Source organism: Caretta caretta, chromosome 14 (assembly GCF_965140235.1).
Source record: "Caretta caretta isolate rCarCar2 chromosome 14, rCarCar1.hap1, whole genome shotgun sequence".
Taxonomy (NCBI): domain Eukaryota; kingdom Metazoa; phylum Chordata; order Testudines; family Cheloniidae; genus Caretta; species Caretta caretta.
The window spans coordinates 26,692,439-26,705,677 of NC_134219.1; the positions used below are offsets into that span (position 1 = coordinate 26,692,439).

Genomic DNA, 13,239 nt, shown 5'->3' on the forward strand with positions numbered 1-13,239 from the left:
GCTTGAACATCTGTCCCTCCAACCCTGACTCCTCAACAACCTCTGCTCCTGTGCTACTGGACACCCTTGGAGAAAGTCCTGTGACCACGTGAACTTCCTCCAGTTCTGTCATATTTCTTGTCAGACAGTACTATGTCTCCACCTCACTGACTCCACACCCATAACCACAGCTGCTTGTTTACTACCTGTGAGTTCCTCCGAAATCCTTTCCCCTCCTCCCTTTCTGTGAAAGATCCTGATGACTTTTTCAAATAAAATATCTACAAGATGGGCCACAGCCACCCTCCTCCTCCTCCTCCTCCTGTCACTGATGCAGAGGTTTCTCCTCGGCTCTCACCTCCACCTGCCCCCTCGATCCTTCCCAGCTCGTGACCTCTTCACTCCTATTCTCTCCCTTCCTACACCCTTTGCTCTCTTTTGGCCTCTTCCCTTAAAAGGAGGGTCTCTCCATCCTGAAAAAATCCACCCTTGACCCTGCCCGTCTTCTTCTTCTGTCCCCCCTTCTTCTTTTCACTTTTAAACTCAGACACACTGCGGGCAACCAACGCCTGGATTTCTCTCCTCCAGCTGCATCCTGGAGCCACTCCCGTGAAACTGACCAAAATGTCGCTGGTCTTTTCCCGCCTGTACCCAGGGGCTCTGGTCTGCCCCGGCCTCGATGCGGCTGAGCCTTGTCTTTGGCTTTTGCGTCTCCGCCCTATGTCTTTCCCGGGGGGGGTCCGAGGCCGCCCGCCGCCCCGTTACCCCCACCATCGGGGACCGAGCCCCGCCCCGTTACGCACCCGCCGACCAGGGAGCCCCGCCCCGTTAGCCCCGGTTCCGAGCCGGGCTGCCCAGGCGAGGTGGAGCTCGGCGCGGCCTGCACCATGGCGGGGAGCGGCGCCGGGCCGGGCCGCCTGTGGAGACTCTGCAACCTGCTCATGGCCGCCTTCTTCGGGCTGGCGGCCGCCGTGCAGGTGAGGCCGGGCCGAGGGCGAATGGGGGGAGGAGAGTGAATGGGGAAAGGGGTCAGTCAGGCTGCGGGGTGAATGGGGAAAGGGGCTGGGGGTGAATGGGGAAAGGGATGGGGGGGGGAAGGAGGGTGGATGGGGTCAGTCAGGCTGCAGGGTGAATGGGGAAAGGGGCTGGGGGTGAATGGAGAAAGGGATTGGGGGGAGGAGGAGGAGGAGGAGGGTGGATGGGGTCTGTCAGGCTGCAGGATGAATGGGGAAAGGGGCTGGGGGGAGGAGGAGGAGGAGGGTGGATGGGGTCCCCCTTGTGTCCCGATATTCTCTTGATCACACTACAGTACTTGCATGAGGTGAATTGAAATATACTGTTTCTTTTGTTTGGTTTCAGAGTAACAGCCCTGTTAATCTGTATTCGCAAAAAGAAAAGGAGGACTTGTGGCACCTTAGAGACTAACCAATTTATTTGAGTATAAGCTTTCGTGAGCTGCATCCGATGAAGTGAGCTGTAGCTCACGAAAGCTTATGCTCAAATAAATTGGTTAGTCTCTAAGGTGCCACAAGTACTCCTTTTCTTGTTTCTTTTTACAGTGCAAATATTTGTAATCTGATGCAATAATATAAAGTGAGCACTGTACACTTTGTATTCTGTGTTGTAATTAGGGTGACCAGATGTCCCAATAAAATCGGGACTGTCCCGATTTTTAAATTTTTGTCCCGCGTCCCAACCGATGCACAGTCGGGACACCATTTGACCTGATATTGCGGCTTTGGCCGCTCTGGCGTTTTTTTCCTTCTGCAACTCTGGCCACTTTTTTTTTTTCCTTCCCGCTTGTGTCCCGATATTTTCTCCGTTTCATCTGGTCACCCTAGTTGTAATTCAAATCAATATATTTGAAAATGTAGACAACATCCAAAAATATTTAAATAAATGTTAATCTATTATCGTTTAACACTGTGATTAAAAACTGTGATTATTTTTTTTAGTCTTGCTACTAATTGCAATTTTTGTAATTTTTGTAATTGTCTGACATCCCTAACGATAATCCACTCCCCGTGCCAATTCACAGGACTGGAGTTTTCATTTGCAGATTATTGTTCATGGAGTTTGGTGTGGAAATGGCTTATAGAGAAGCTTGCTGCTGTGCTTGTGTAACAGGCCAGTGTGTAAACTTCACTGTGATGTTCTGTTCTGTGTAATGCTGCATGTACTCAGAGGTCCTGTGGTTTTGGCTGTGTAATGGCAGTAGCAGTTCGTTGCTGCAGCCCATCGTGGTCAGATGTCGTGAGGAATGTCATCAAGAAGTGATGTAGCTTTCGTCTGTCATAAGACAGAACCTTTTTCATGGCTTAACCCTGCCATCATACCCTGCCAGTTTGGGGCTGTTCATGGTGGAGTGGGGCTTCCTGAGCCCCTCAAGGAGTTTGGTGAAAGTGTAGTTTTATCAGGGAGCAGTTCTCTTTGAGATTGTCATTCCCTTTAATTAGGTGGAGCAATTCATACGAGGAAAGTCAGATGAGAGGAAATTTATGTATATTCCAGAGATAAAATCAAAAGAAAAGAGAACAGTATTTTATCAAACCTGGCTATATGCAGGACTAAAGAGGGAACATAGGAAAATTGGTAATTAATAAATATTAAATAAAGAAAAATAATTTAATGCTGGAAAAACCTACTGTTGTTACAGCATAAAATGGGGCTTGAAATAGACAAGGAAATTGTAAAGGAGGAAATACAGTTCTTCAGTGACTGGAATCCACCACCATAGCCTGTGTACACATAATGCAGGTTAAATCTAGACAGACGTTAAATCGGATTGCCCAGAGTGAAGAAGATAGATAATTTACTTTACTATACCTCAGCCAAGCCATAAATAAGGCTCCATGGGCTCTGTGACAAACTGGACCTAAATTTTGCATCAGATTGTGTATTAAAGCTGAGGAGCTGGGCTAGGTAACAGGGCTGTGCACAACCACAGAGTCAACGGGGAGCCCTGCTGCCCTATCTCTACCCATCCTACCCAACCTCCAGCTGATGTGAGACGTGGAGGAGCTGTGTTTGCTGGATACTATAGGTGGTTTGTCAAAGCCCAGCTCTTCTCCAGCCCACTTCTCCCAGTGCAACAGCAATGGTTTTACACATCTTCATGACTGCCGTGTACAGCTCCCCACTCCTCCCCTGTGACATCGAGTTGGCTTTCCCAGTTCACCAGGCAGTAGAACCAACGGGGCGCCCTTAATGTGCCAATGACTCAGCGTATGGAGGGTAGAGATATGTGGCAGGATTTACTCCTGGAGGGAGTCTGCTTAAAAAAATAAAAAATTCTGCACATTTTATTTGTCAAAAGAATGCAATATAATCACACCAATTTCAATTGTTTTGGTAATTTATTTAAACTACAATACAGAAAAAAGTCACAATAACTGTTCAGCGTTTCCTAAACACATGAAAGCGAAGTTACAAACACTTCGTAACTAATACCCTGCATTCCAGTTATAATCCTGAGTTATAATCAGCCAGAGGGACCTGAAAAAGTATGACTCTCGGGGGAGAGTTTCCTTAGGCAAAGCTAGAAAATCTTTGATCAGAATATAATATTATGGAAAATTAAAAGTCCGCTGAAGGGGTGATGTGTTTTACAGATGGAGCAATTGAGGCACAGAGGGGGAAGTGACTTGCTCAAGGGCACTGTCACCCACTAAGTAAAGTTGGGAACAGAGGCCAGATCTCTTTATTCTCAAGCTAGTACTGAACCCAAAGTACAATCTTCCTTGATTGAATCCAAACTCCAGCTGGCTCAGACTGGCAGTTTTGCCCTAGTGTTAGCATTGAAAGCTGCCCCCTGCTCTTATTCTTTGGTGTTATCAAGAAGAAACTGTCACCCATAATTCTGTTTAAATTGGTGACAGTTGGCATAGTTGGGGAAAATGTGCTTCCCCTGCTCAACAAAATTTTGATCGCTGGATTCTCTATTACATGCATCCAGATGATGACAACAGCAGTGCAGGGTGCTTATGCACACGTGCTGGCTCTAACCAACTCTCCTCTCCAAAATAAGAGAAATCTGAACCAGGAGGATCCTTTTAATAAAGTACTTTTTATTCTTGACCCAGCCGGGAGGACAAATGTAGGTTTGAGAATCCTGACACCAGGTGAAAGCCTGTAGGATCTTGTCTGAGTGCTCATTCTGACCTCTTTGTTATTCCAGATAAATGACCCTGATGCAGGACTGTGGATAGTGAGTATGACTACAGACTTTCCTAGCTGCTGAAGACTCTGGAGCATTTTATAGGAGAGAATCCTAAATTTGCTCCTTTGTTGGACATCTGCCCTCTTTTCTGTTACAACACCCTTCTGAAAGGTTTGCAATGACTCTTCTAGCTTTGGCCTGACCTGTGGCGCACAAGTTCACAACACTTGGGTGACTTCAAACCATCTGAATGGGTTCTGTAATTCTGCCTGGAGCAGGTAAAACCTGAAGCCTGCTTTGGATGAGTTTTAAATCCTCATCCTTGATTAAAATAAGCAGCTTTTTAAAATTACACCTTTTGGGAACATCATCTTCCCTCTGAATAGTGACCTGGGTGTGGAAAGGCGGTGGACAGGTTACTCAAGTTTGATTACCTGCATGACATTTCCAGGGGTTTTTATTCCACTTTGCTTACCCCCACCCCCTACCATCTTTGTCTAGGGCAGGCACCAAACTATCTCTTCTCCTCCTTCCCTGGGGCTCACACCTCCTGACCTGAGTACCTCTGGGCTCCACATCACCTCTGTGTATTGTAATCGCTCCAGATCACCTGCTCTGCTGCATTGTGTAAATGAGCTGGATGGGATGTGGCTGCTTCTCTGTGCTCTGCCTTCTCATGCTACAGAGTGGACTTGCAATATCTCACTAACAGGTGGTCTACATTGTACCTGCTGTCCTTACGCTGCTTGTTGGCCTTAATCCGTCAATTACAGGTATGATATTGGCATTCTAAATGGACTCACTCGTCAGATCTTCACCCCAAAGAGATTAGTTTTCATTTTTTGCCATGGTAGGATGCAAACCCAGGGCTGCATGGAAATGTGCTCAGCTGTCCATGACTGCAGGTAGTAAGGTGCCCATTCCCAGGAGTGATGGTGACTGCTTTCCTGTTTGCAGATGGATGTCCTAGAAATGGATTTAGTCCATTGTCTCTGCATCAATTCCTCATCCTGAGACATCCTTATTACTGCACCTATGCCGCAACAGTCTGGTTCTAGTACTAAATGGTGATCTATTGGGCTGTGCACGAGACTGCGAGCCAGAAACTTCCATGTTCTAGTCTTTGGCTCTGCTGCTCCCATTGGCAAGTCACTGAACTTTTCTCTCTGTTTCCCCATCTGTAAAACTGGGATAATTCTTACCTGTGTCCTAGGAGGGCTGAGAGTTAATGTCTGTACAGTGTTCTGAAGAGATAAAGGTATAACTACCAAATACTGTGATTACCACAGAAGGTGCACATACAGCAGTGTAATATTTTTAGTGGTTATAATATGGCATGGTAGGAGTTCTAAGATTGTATAGTCACTGGGGAATGTTATCTGCTGGCTGAGACTGATGCGGCTGTATTTACAGGGTCCCTGTAAGGCCAAATTTGGCCCAGAAAATAAAAGTAAGATTTATACAATCTAAGATCACTAGAAGTATTTCCTTGATTTTTTTTTCTCTCATTGGAAAGAATTTTGAGAAATTGTTTTTTATATGCTAAATGACAACCATATATGCTGAATGAATTTTATTTTGGATTAAGGAAAATCCCAACAAAAACAAAGTAAAGTCTCCATGAGAGAGCACAGTGTCTCTTCTGTAACATGCTGCATCAACTCTGCCTCCTAAAATGCTGGCTTTGTTAAATGAAAGTGTAACAGTCACTGCTCATAAATAAACCTTGCTCTGCAGCATTTGCAACCTCAACATTGCAGCATTTTGCTAGTGCATGAGAGCCTGAAAGTGAAACTGAAAGTCTGTTTTCAATGCCCAAATTGAGATAAATGCCAAAAGTAAACAAACAGGAGTGTTGGAAAGGGAAATAATTTTTCCAGATTCTTTTGGTTTAGATAGCCTAAAGTTTATTTTCAGCATACTTGTATATTTTCAGGACATTTGTTTTTCCTAATTATTTTAATTTTGATATTGCCAAATCAATAAGAAGCATTTCACATTAGGACTGTGAAAGGCCCTGAGCTGCAGCCAGTTCAACAGAACCATCAGCCTTCTATGTAGACCTGTTGCAAAGTAAAAAATCATACACAGCTCTTTTCTATATTGGGAGCCTATAATGATCAGCTCTTGCTTGGAGCTCTCCATCCACTGGAGGGTTCAGCCCTGAAGAGATTTTGTTTAAGCCTTCTGGTTTTCCATTTGTTGACTTGTCATTATGGAGGTCAGCCAGACAACCATTTGTTATTCACTTACCTCTGCCTCCCATAGCCCTCCAGCATGGACCTGTAAGCCACAAGAGCCTGTGTCCGGGCCCCTTCTAATGTTTCCTGAAATATTTTGAGGCAGGGACAGCTCATGCCCTAGAATTACGGGGAGCACCCTGATGTCACTGCCAAGAGCCTGACAGTGGGCATAGGGTGTCAGGAAGTCATGCTCCTTGCTATGTAGAGGCTTCAGTTTGTAATTCTCCATGGCCTTTTATGAAGCAATTGAACAGTGGAGCATGTTTCTGTTTCCTAGGGAGGATCTGTGATGGTCTTCAGAGCTGTGGTGCTGCCAAGGAGTTGTTTCCCAGGAACTCAGAATTTGAAATCCACCCAGAGCTTGCATTTGTCAACAGTATTTCTAGACCAGAATTCCTTTGCCATTCCAAACACCTGGATACATAAAAGAGCAAGTCCTACCTAGTATTGCAGCAGACACTCCTGCATCCCTCCTTCCTAGTGCATGTGTGTTTGTGGAAGGGTCCATTTTCACGCAGCCTCTTTACAGTCTGGAAGACTTGGAATGTACTTCATGTAGTATGTTCATAAGCATTTAGTAGCTCCAGTCTGTTCTTCCCCAGATAATGTCATCTGGAGGAGCCTGTCAGATCTGCATTCTGCTGCTTGTTTAGTTGGAACCGTTGCCTTGGGGTGCTCTTTGTTCGCTTATGCAGAAAGTAACATCTTGCATGAAGAGGAAGGAAGGTGAGTAATGCATCTATTCTGTCCTAATCCATACAGCTCATGCATGAAGCAGATTGTCCCTCTGGCAGCTCACTCCCAGGCAGACCAAGCTTCAGTTTTTGATTGCTACAGTGAGTGGGTTGGCCCTAAAAAGAAGGGAGTCAGGCTAGTAAGGAACTCAGCCTGGATGTTGCTTGTCCAGCAGTATGTTGGACAAACCGTTGACGAAGGGGCCAGTGAGCACAGGTTGCAGCTTGGCTGAATCCCCTGTTCTCTTTGCTTTGGTCAGTCACAGATGGGGATGGGGTAGGGGTCGGTACTGGCTTTCAAAACTCACAAAACTGGCACTGTGCACCTTGGAAGCCCCCTGTGTTCTGATTCCAGAGCTTTAGAGGCAGGAATTGGGTAAGTTTTTTCAGAACTGTGTTCAGGGTGGATTGATGTAAATGAAGTGATTTAAATCATCAGTTTTAATAAACTTTTACATTTGCACTTCAGTTATTTTCTGAAGAAAGGTGCACTCTCATTGGTTGATATAACCATTACAATGTGTTGATTTACAACTAAATAGAGCCTTTACACTAGATTTGGTACATCTCTTTGCTACCTGAGAGGGTGCACTATTACTATATACATTTATGTAAACAATTATATAGCTTAATATTTTCAAATTCTTATTAACCATACATTTTTAGTATGTCAGAAAAGGGCAAATGATATTGCTTATTCACTAGATAGTTAAACAAATCATGAGCAAAAAGTTAACTTCATTAGGATGGTAACTGGAATTTAATTAAACACGCACAACTGCATATACGATTTATTTTTTATTAAAACAAACGTAAAAGTTTTGGGTAAATAAAATTCCCATATCAAAACATGTTTCACATTCACAACTAAATAATTTTTTAAACAAAGGGATTAACTGTGGTCTGTGAATTAAATGGATTATTTCAGGACAGTTTTACACAAACATATTTGAAAAGTGACTGGAGCTTAAATTCCTACTCTCATCTAAGTTTCTTGAAAGTGAGATAGTCTCCTAAATTACTTAGGCTGAACTATTGTACCATATTTATAAAGCTTGACCTCAAAAGTTAGACTCGGGCAAAACACCTTTATATAGAAAAGCGTCCTTTAATTCATAGAGGCTAATGGATTCAGTATATTTATTGTTTATTTAAATGTTCAAAGATACAAGTAGTTTAGGTCTTAACATATGTTTTGTATTAAATTCAGATTTCATTTTAAAGTGGTTTATTTTTAATAAGAAATTATAATTTAAATAACAAAATAGAAAACGTTAAAAAATATCAATTTTCATCCCCCAAATTTTGTTTGGAGGGTACCATGTACCTACGTTTCTGGAATGTACCTACTTGTCAAGCTGTTGGAGACTTGATGGCACAATCCCCACTACTACCAAGCATGGAGGAAAGGGGGTTGAAAGTGAAGGAGGCAAACTCCCACTAGGCAGAGACTCAGATATTCCTTTTTGTTTAAGGAAGCAAGGTGCTTGCTTGTGCACAAGGTAAAAGTGATCGTGTCTTAAGTTGCTGTTTAAATGGACACCCTGAGGCGTAGTTTACGGGTTTATCTGTAGTCTGTAAAAATTTTGGTTCAACGGCCATGAGTTTGTACATATTCAACTGTCCTATCATTATATTTAGTATTAAAAGGAGTCTAATAGAAAATGGAAGCAGAAATCTGTGCAGATTCTGTAAATTGGTTGTGTGCATGTGGCGTAGGAATTCCAGTCAGATTTCTGTGAGCTCAGATCCGGCTTTAATAGTAAATCTAATTCCTCTTAGGGGGAGCTTGCATGCCTACCCGTTACTTTTGCAGAGAATTTGTCCTTTGTGTAAGCAAATACTTGTGCACACTGTATTCTGATTTTTTTTATTTTTTCATTTATGTATTTATTTTGTATAGGGAGTTGTTTGGTCTGGTGATTATTACAATATGGATGAATCTTTGCCGCAATTCAGCAAAGTAAGTCTTTAATCCATTTGTATATTCATGGTTCGTGATAGGGTATATACTACAGGGCTGGCTGCAGCTAGCTGTTTCCTATCCATAGGTGATTTTGGCTGTGTGCTGCCTTGCTGCATATTATTGTCTAAATTCTGCTCAGACTTGGGCACAGCACCATGTTCATTTGGGTTTCTGGAAGGACAAGGTCTGCTGGTCATAAGCAGCATAAAGCAAAAGGGAAAAAAGGTGAGGAAAACCTGGTCCAGAGGACAACTTGAAGGAAACCTGTTGCTCCTCCTGCAGAGTCTGAAGGTGGGGATGTTTCTTCATAAAAAGAGACTGTGTATAGTGGTAGCATAGTGTTATAGTGGATGCAGGCAGTAACTGCAAAAACCAAGGTGGCAAAAGTGTTTCCATTAGAACGCTAGTAATGGGGCATAACGTATGTAAGAAAGGACCCTAATGAGGAGTGGGCCGACTCCGCTGCCATCAGCATAAGCAGATTCTCTGCAGTCGTCGTAGGAGGAGAGGGAGACAGAACCTGGAACCTGGGAGGGAGATGACAAAATTTTGCTGGGCATTAAACCAGCATCAAAGCAAAGACCTCAGCGTTTGGAAAAACTGCACCAGCTCTGACTGTAAGATGGGGTTGGAAAATGAACAGCTGCTCAATGAGCATTGCTAGGATCCAGAGCAGTCTGCAACATGCTGCAGCACCTGCTCCTTCTCTGAGCACCTCAAGGGCAGTATTTGTACCCTAGAGCAGTGACTCTCAACCTTTCCATACTACTGCACCCCTTTCAGGAACCTGATTTGTCTGGTGTACCCCAAGTTTCACCTCATCTAAAAACTACTTGTTTACAAAATCAGACATAAAAGTACAAAAGTGTCACAGCACAGTAGTACTGAAAAATTTATTACTTTCTCCTTTTTATCATATAATTATAAATATTGTATTTACATTTCAGTGTATCGTATATAGAGCAGTATAAACAAGTAATTGTATGAAATTTTAGTTTGTACTGACTTTGCTAGTGCTTTTTATGTAGCCTGTGGTAAAATTAGGCAAATATCTAGATGAGTTGAGGTACCCCCTGACAGACCTCTGCCTACCCCCAGGTGTACATGTATCCTTGGTTGAGAACCACTGCCCTAAAAAGAGTGGTGTGTGATGCCCAGTAGGGGCTCTGTCCCACTAATACTGCTCTCATCCATCAGAAAGCCTTAAGAGTTAGGGCTGTTCCATTAGAATGAAAGAGAGAAGATCCAGGAGCCCTGCAGAGATGTTATCTTTAGAGAGCAGTACCTGCATGCCATGCACTGCAAGGAAACAGTTTCTGTAATAGGCCAGGAGCCAGTGTTTAAAGGAAAGTAGCAATAGAGACTATCCATCTGCTTTGTTATTTGTGTAGAGAAGGGTTAAATGGCACAGTGTGTTACTACATAAGCTTTTCTGGTGAGCTAAAATCAAATCCAGACCCAGCACAAGTGTGGTGATCTCTATCCACACCACAAAATCTCAGCGCAGTTCCTCAAATCAAGGAGAGCCCAGACCTAGCGTACTGAAGGGTGCAAAGAGTATGCCTGCCGTTAGGGCGTGCCATTAGGCCTCACTTTAAGACTAAAATATACCCCATTTCAAAAAGAAACAAACACAAAAATACTCTTAACTCAGTCTTTGTTCCTTGTGGTCGTCACTTCCCCCGTCAGTCAAGATGCAGCCATGGAGGTGCATCATGTGTGTTTGCCTCATTTACACCAGGTCACAAAGAATTATATTTTGGTGTGTGCCCAGTGAAAATATAGTCTGGGGAATCTGCATGTGGAAGCTGGAAAAAAAAGTAGTACTCCCAAACTATCAGTCTAGGAAAATCTGGCTGCTTTCTGCCCCAGGTTGAAATTCTTGCCTTTCTGCCTCCCATTGCTCTGACACTGCCTGGATTCTAACTTGCTGAACAGGGGTCTGTCTCTGTGCTGCTGTGGCTGCAGGAAGGGAGTCTTTGGTGTCCGTCACTAAAAGTTGAGGGGGATGTAGCCACATGGACTTGGGGCAGCTGAGCAGCTCTTCAGTGCAGGTTGGAAAAGAGCAGAGAAGGGGAACAAGTGGGCAGGCTCCTGGACCCGTGCTGCTGCCTGTTCTGTTCGCCTGTCACAGTAAAGGCAGAGTTTGGGAGCAGGCGCTTCAGAGAAGCCACTTACAGCAGCAGCGGCCAGAGAGGTTTTGTGGCACGCTGATTGCAGCTCATCAGCACTGCTTTTCTCCAGGCTCCTCAGTCTGATGAGGAGCCTCACCCCAGACCCAGACACCTCTGTTGCTAGCTGGGTTTGATCTGAAATAACACAACTGTCTTTTGTTCTTTCCAGAAATCCCCTGGGTGGAATTCGTCTGATGGTCGCAATTTCTCTCTCGCTCTTCCCCTTTGTAACATGGCTTTACATTTACATGAACTCAGAGATGCGATCATCCTGGCCAACTCACTGCAAAACTGTGATTTAACCAGGCAGGAACAAACACACACAATAAATATTCAAACAGCTATTTGCCTTCAGCTTTCGGTTCTCAGTTGAAAACTGGTATCAGAACAACAGGAACTGCAACTATGGCCCAAGAGCACATTGCTGCCTCAAACAGCGCGGTTTGAGATTTGTTATCATTATCCATCCATCTCCTCTTTCCATGGACCAACCTGTGGATTTCAAACTGTGTCCTTCACGTAGTGATGACACCACAGCCCCTGTATCACTGTCTCCTCCAGTACCACAATGAACAGGAGCAGGGGCAGACTAGATCCTGGTAAATATGTGCCCTTAGTGTGGATGAACAATTGTACAGCAGCGTCTGCTAGGAACTCCTAGAAAGGACAGAAGCATTCAAATGTGATCCTCTCCTCCTCCCTCAGGGCCTGCAGGTGAGCAGCCAGACTCTTATGGGCAGTGATATCAATGGCTGCTGGGAGACCTGAAACAACTAGCAGGGGTAGCTGTTCTGTCTGTTTAGTCAATGAGAAGAGCTCAGTCTCTGCCATACCTAGGCTGAAAGTGGACAAGAAATTCAGAAGGTTTTTGGAGAACTGCAGAGTTGCTTCTCAGCTGAATCACAAATTTCTTAGAAATCTTCTCCACAAAGTATTAAAGGTGTCAAGTATGGCTGTTGTAGTCTTTATTACTGACTGATGGGCCAGCGAAGACATGGGACTATGGGAAGGATTGACAGGTACTATAGTCCAGTGGCTAGGACACCAGCCTAGGAGTCAGAGGCCTGCATTCTATTCCCAACTCCACCACTGACCTCCTGTGTGACCTAAACCAAGTCATTACACCAAGCTGTTTTTATTTCCTTCCTACCCTTTGTCTGCTTCGTCTGTTACGGAGGCACCAATTGCAGTTTCATAGTTAAGGTTAAGTTTGGTTTTGTATTAAAAGCAGGGATTCAGCCTTTGTGTATGACAAATACAGTATGTCCTCTCCAAGCTTAATCATTTGCCCTTTGAATACAGAATTAATTTTCTAAGTATTTGAGTAATTATGTTAGAGTTAAAATTAAATGGGTATTTTTAGAAATTTAGCATCTTATGTCAAGACTTTTTTTTTGTCCCTATTGATGATGATAATGCAATAACACAGACTCTTTGTGCATGAGATTTTAGGGAGGTTGACTACATTTGGAGAAATATTTTAAGGGTATTGGCCATTTTTTGCTGTTCATAATTGGAAGTGCAGCAGCACTGATAAATGGTCTACAGCAAATTCCATGAAGTCCTACTGTCTCTTAAAATGGTTGCCATCTCATATTGTTTTCAATGGGACTGAGGCCAGAAGCTGCCCTCAGGAAATATGGCACTGCCACTGCTCCTCACAGCTTTCCTCTCTGCCTCCCAAAAGCCTGCATACCATCTTCCCTGAGCTCGGTTTTGATTCTTTCTCATGGGGAACAATGGGAGGCAGTCACCATTTTGAAAGAGAGCATCCTAACTGAGGATAACAGAAGATGATGGCTATTTTGAAAAAAGGGCAACTCTTTGTGAGTTTCTCTGAAAGACAAGACTTCAGGTTTCACTCTCTACTGACAAACGTTCACTTGTAAAAAATAATAGCAAACAATCATCATTAATCCACAATACTTCGTTTGAGGGGCAGTGTCAAGGTTCCTTCCCCACTCTGAACTCTGGGGTACAGATG

At 43.8% G+C, this 13,239-nt stretch overlaps 1 protein-coding gene across 2 annotated transcripts in view; it reads left to right on the forward strand.

Annotated features, from left to right (window-relative positions):
• TMEM220 (transmembrane protein 220) overlaps positions 1-12,625 on the forward strand; it is a 29,421-nt gene extending 16,796 nt beyond the window's left edge. The window contains exons 1-6 of one of the 2 annotated variants that reach the window (XM_048819200.2): positions 779-956; positions 4,157-4,186; positions 4,851-4,911; positions 6,984-7,107; positions 9,019-9,078; positions 11,425-12,625. In XM_048819200.2, coding sequence (XP_048675157.1) covers positions 867-956; positions 4,157-4,186; positions 4,851-4,911; positions 6,984-7,107; positions 9,019-9,078; positions 11,425-11,557 — 498 coding nt within the window. In that variant the 5' untranslated portion in view covers positions 779-866 and the 3' untranslated portion in view covers positions 11,558-12,625. Of the gene's footprint in view, positions 1-778; positions 957-4,156; positions 4,187-4,850; positions 4,912-6,983; positions 7,108-9,018; positions 9,079-11,424 lie in introns of those variants that run through there. The other variant, XM_048819199.2, reaches the window with a different exon arrangement.
• Positions 12,626-13,239: the final 614 nt, after the last annotated feature.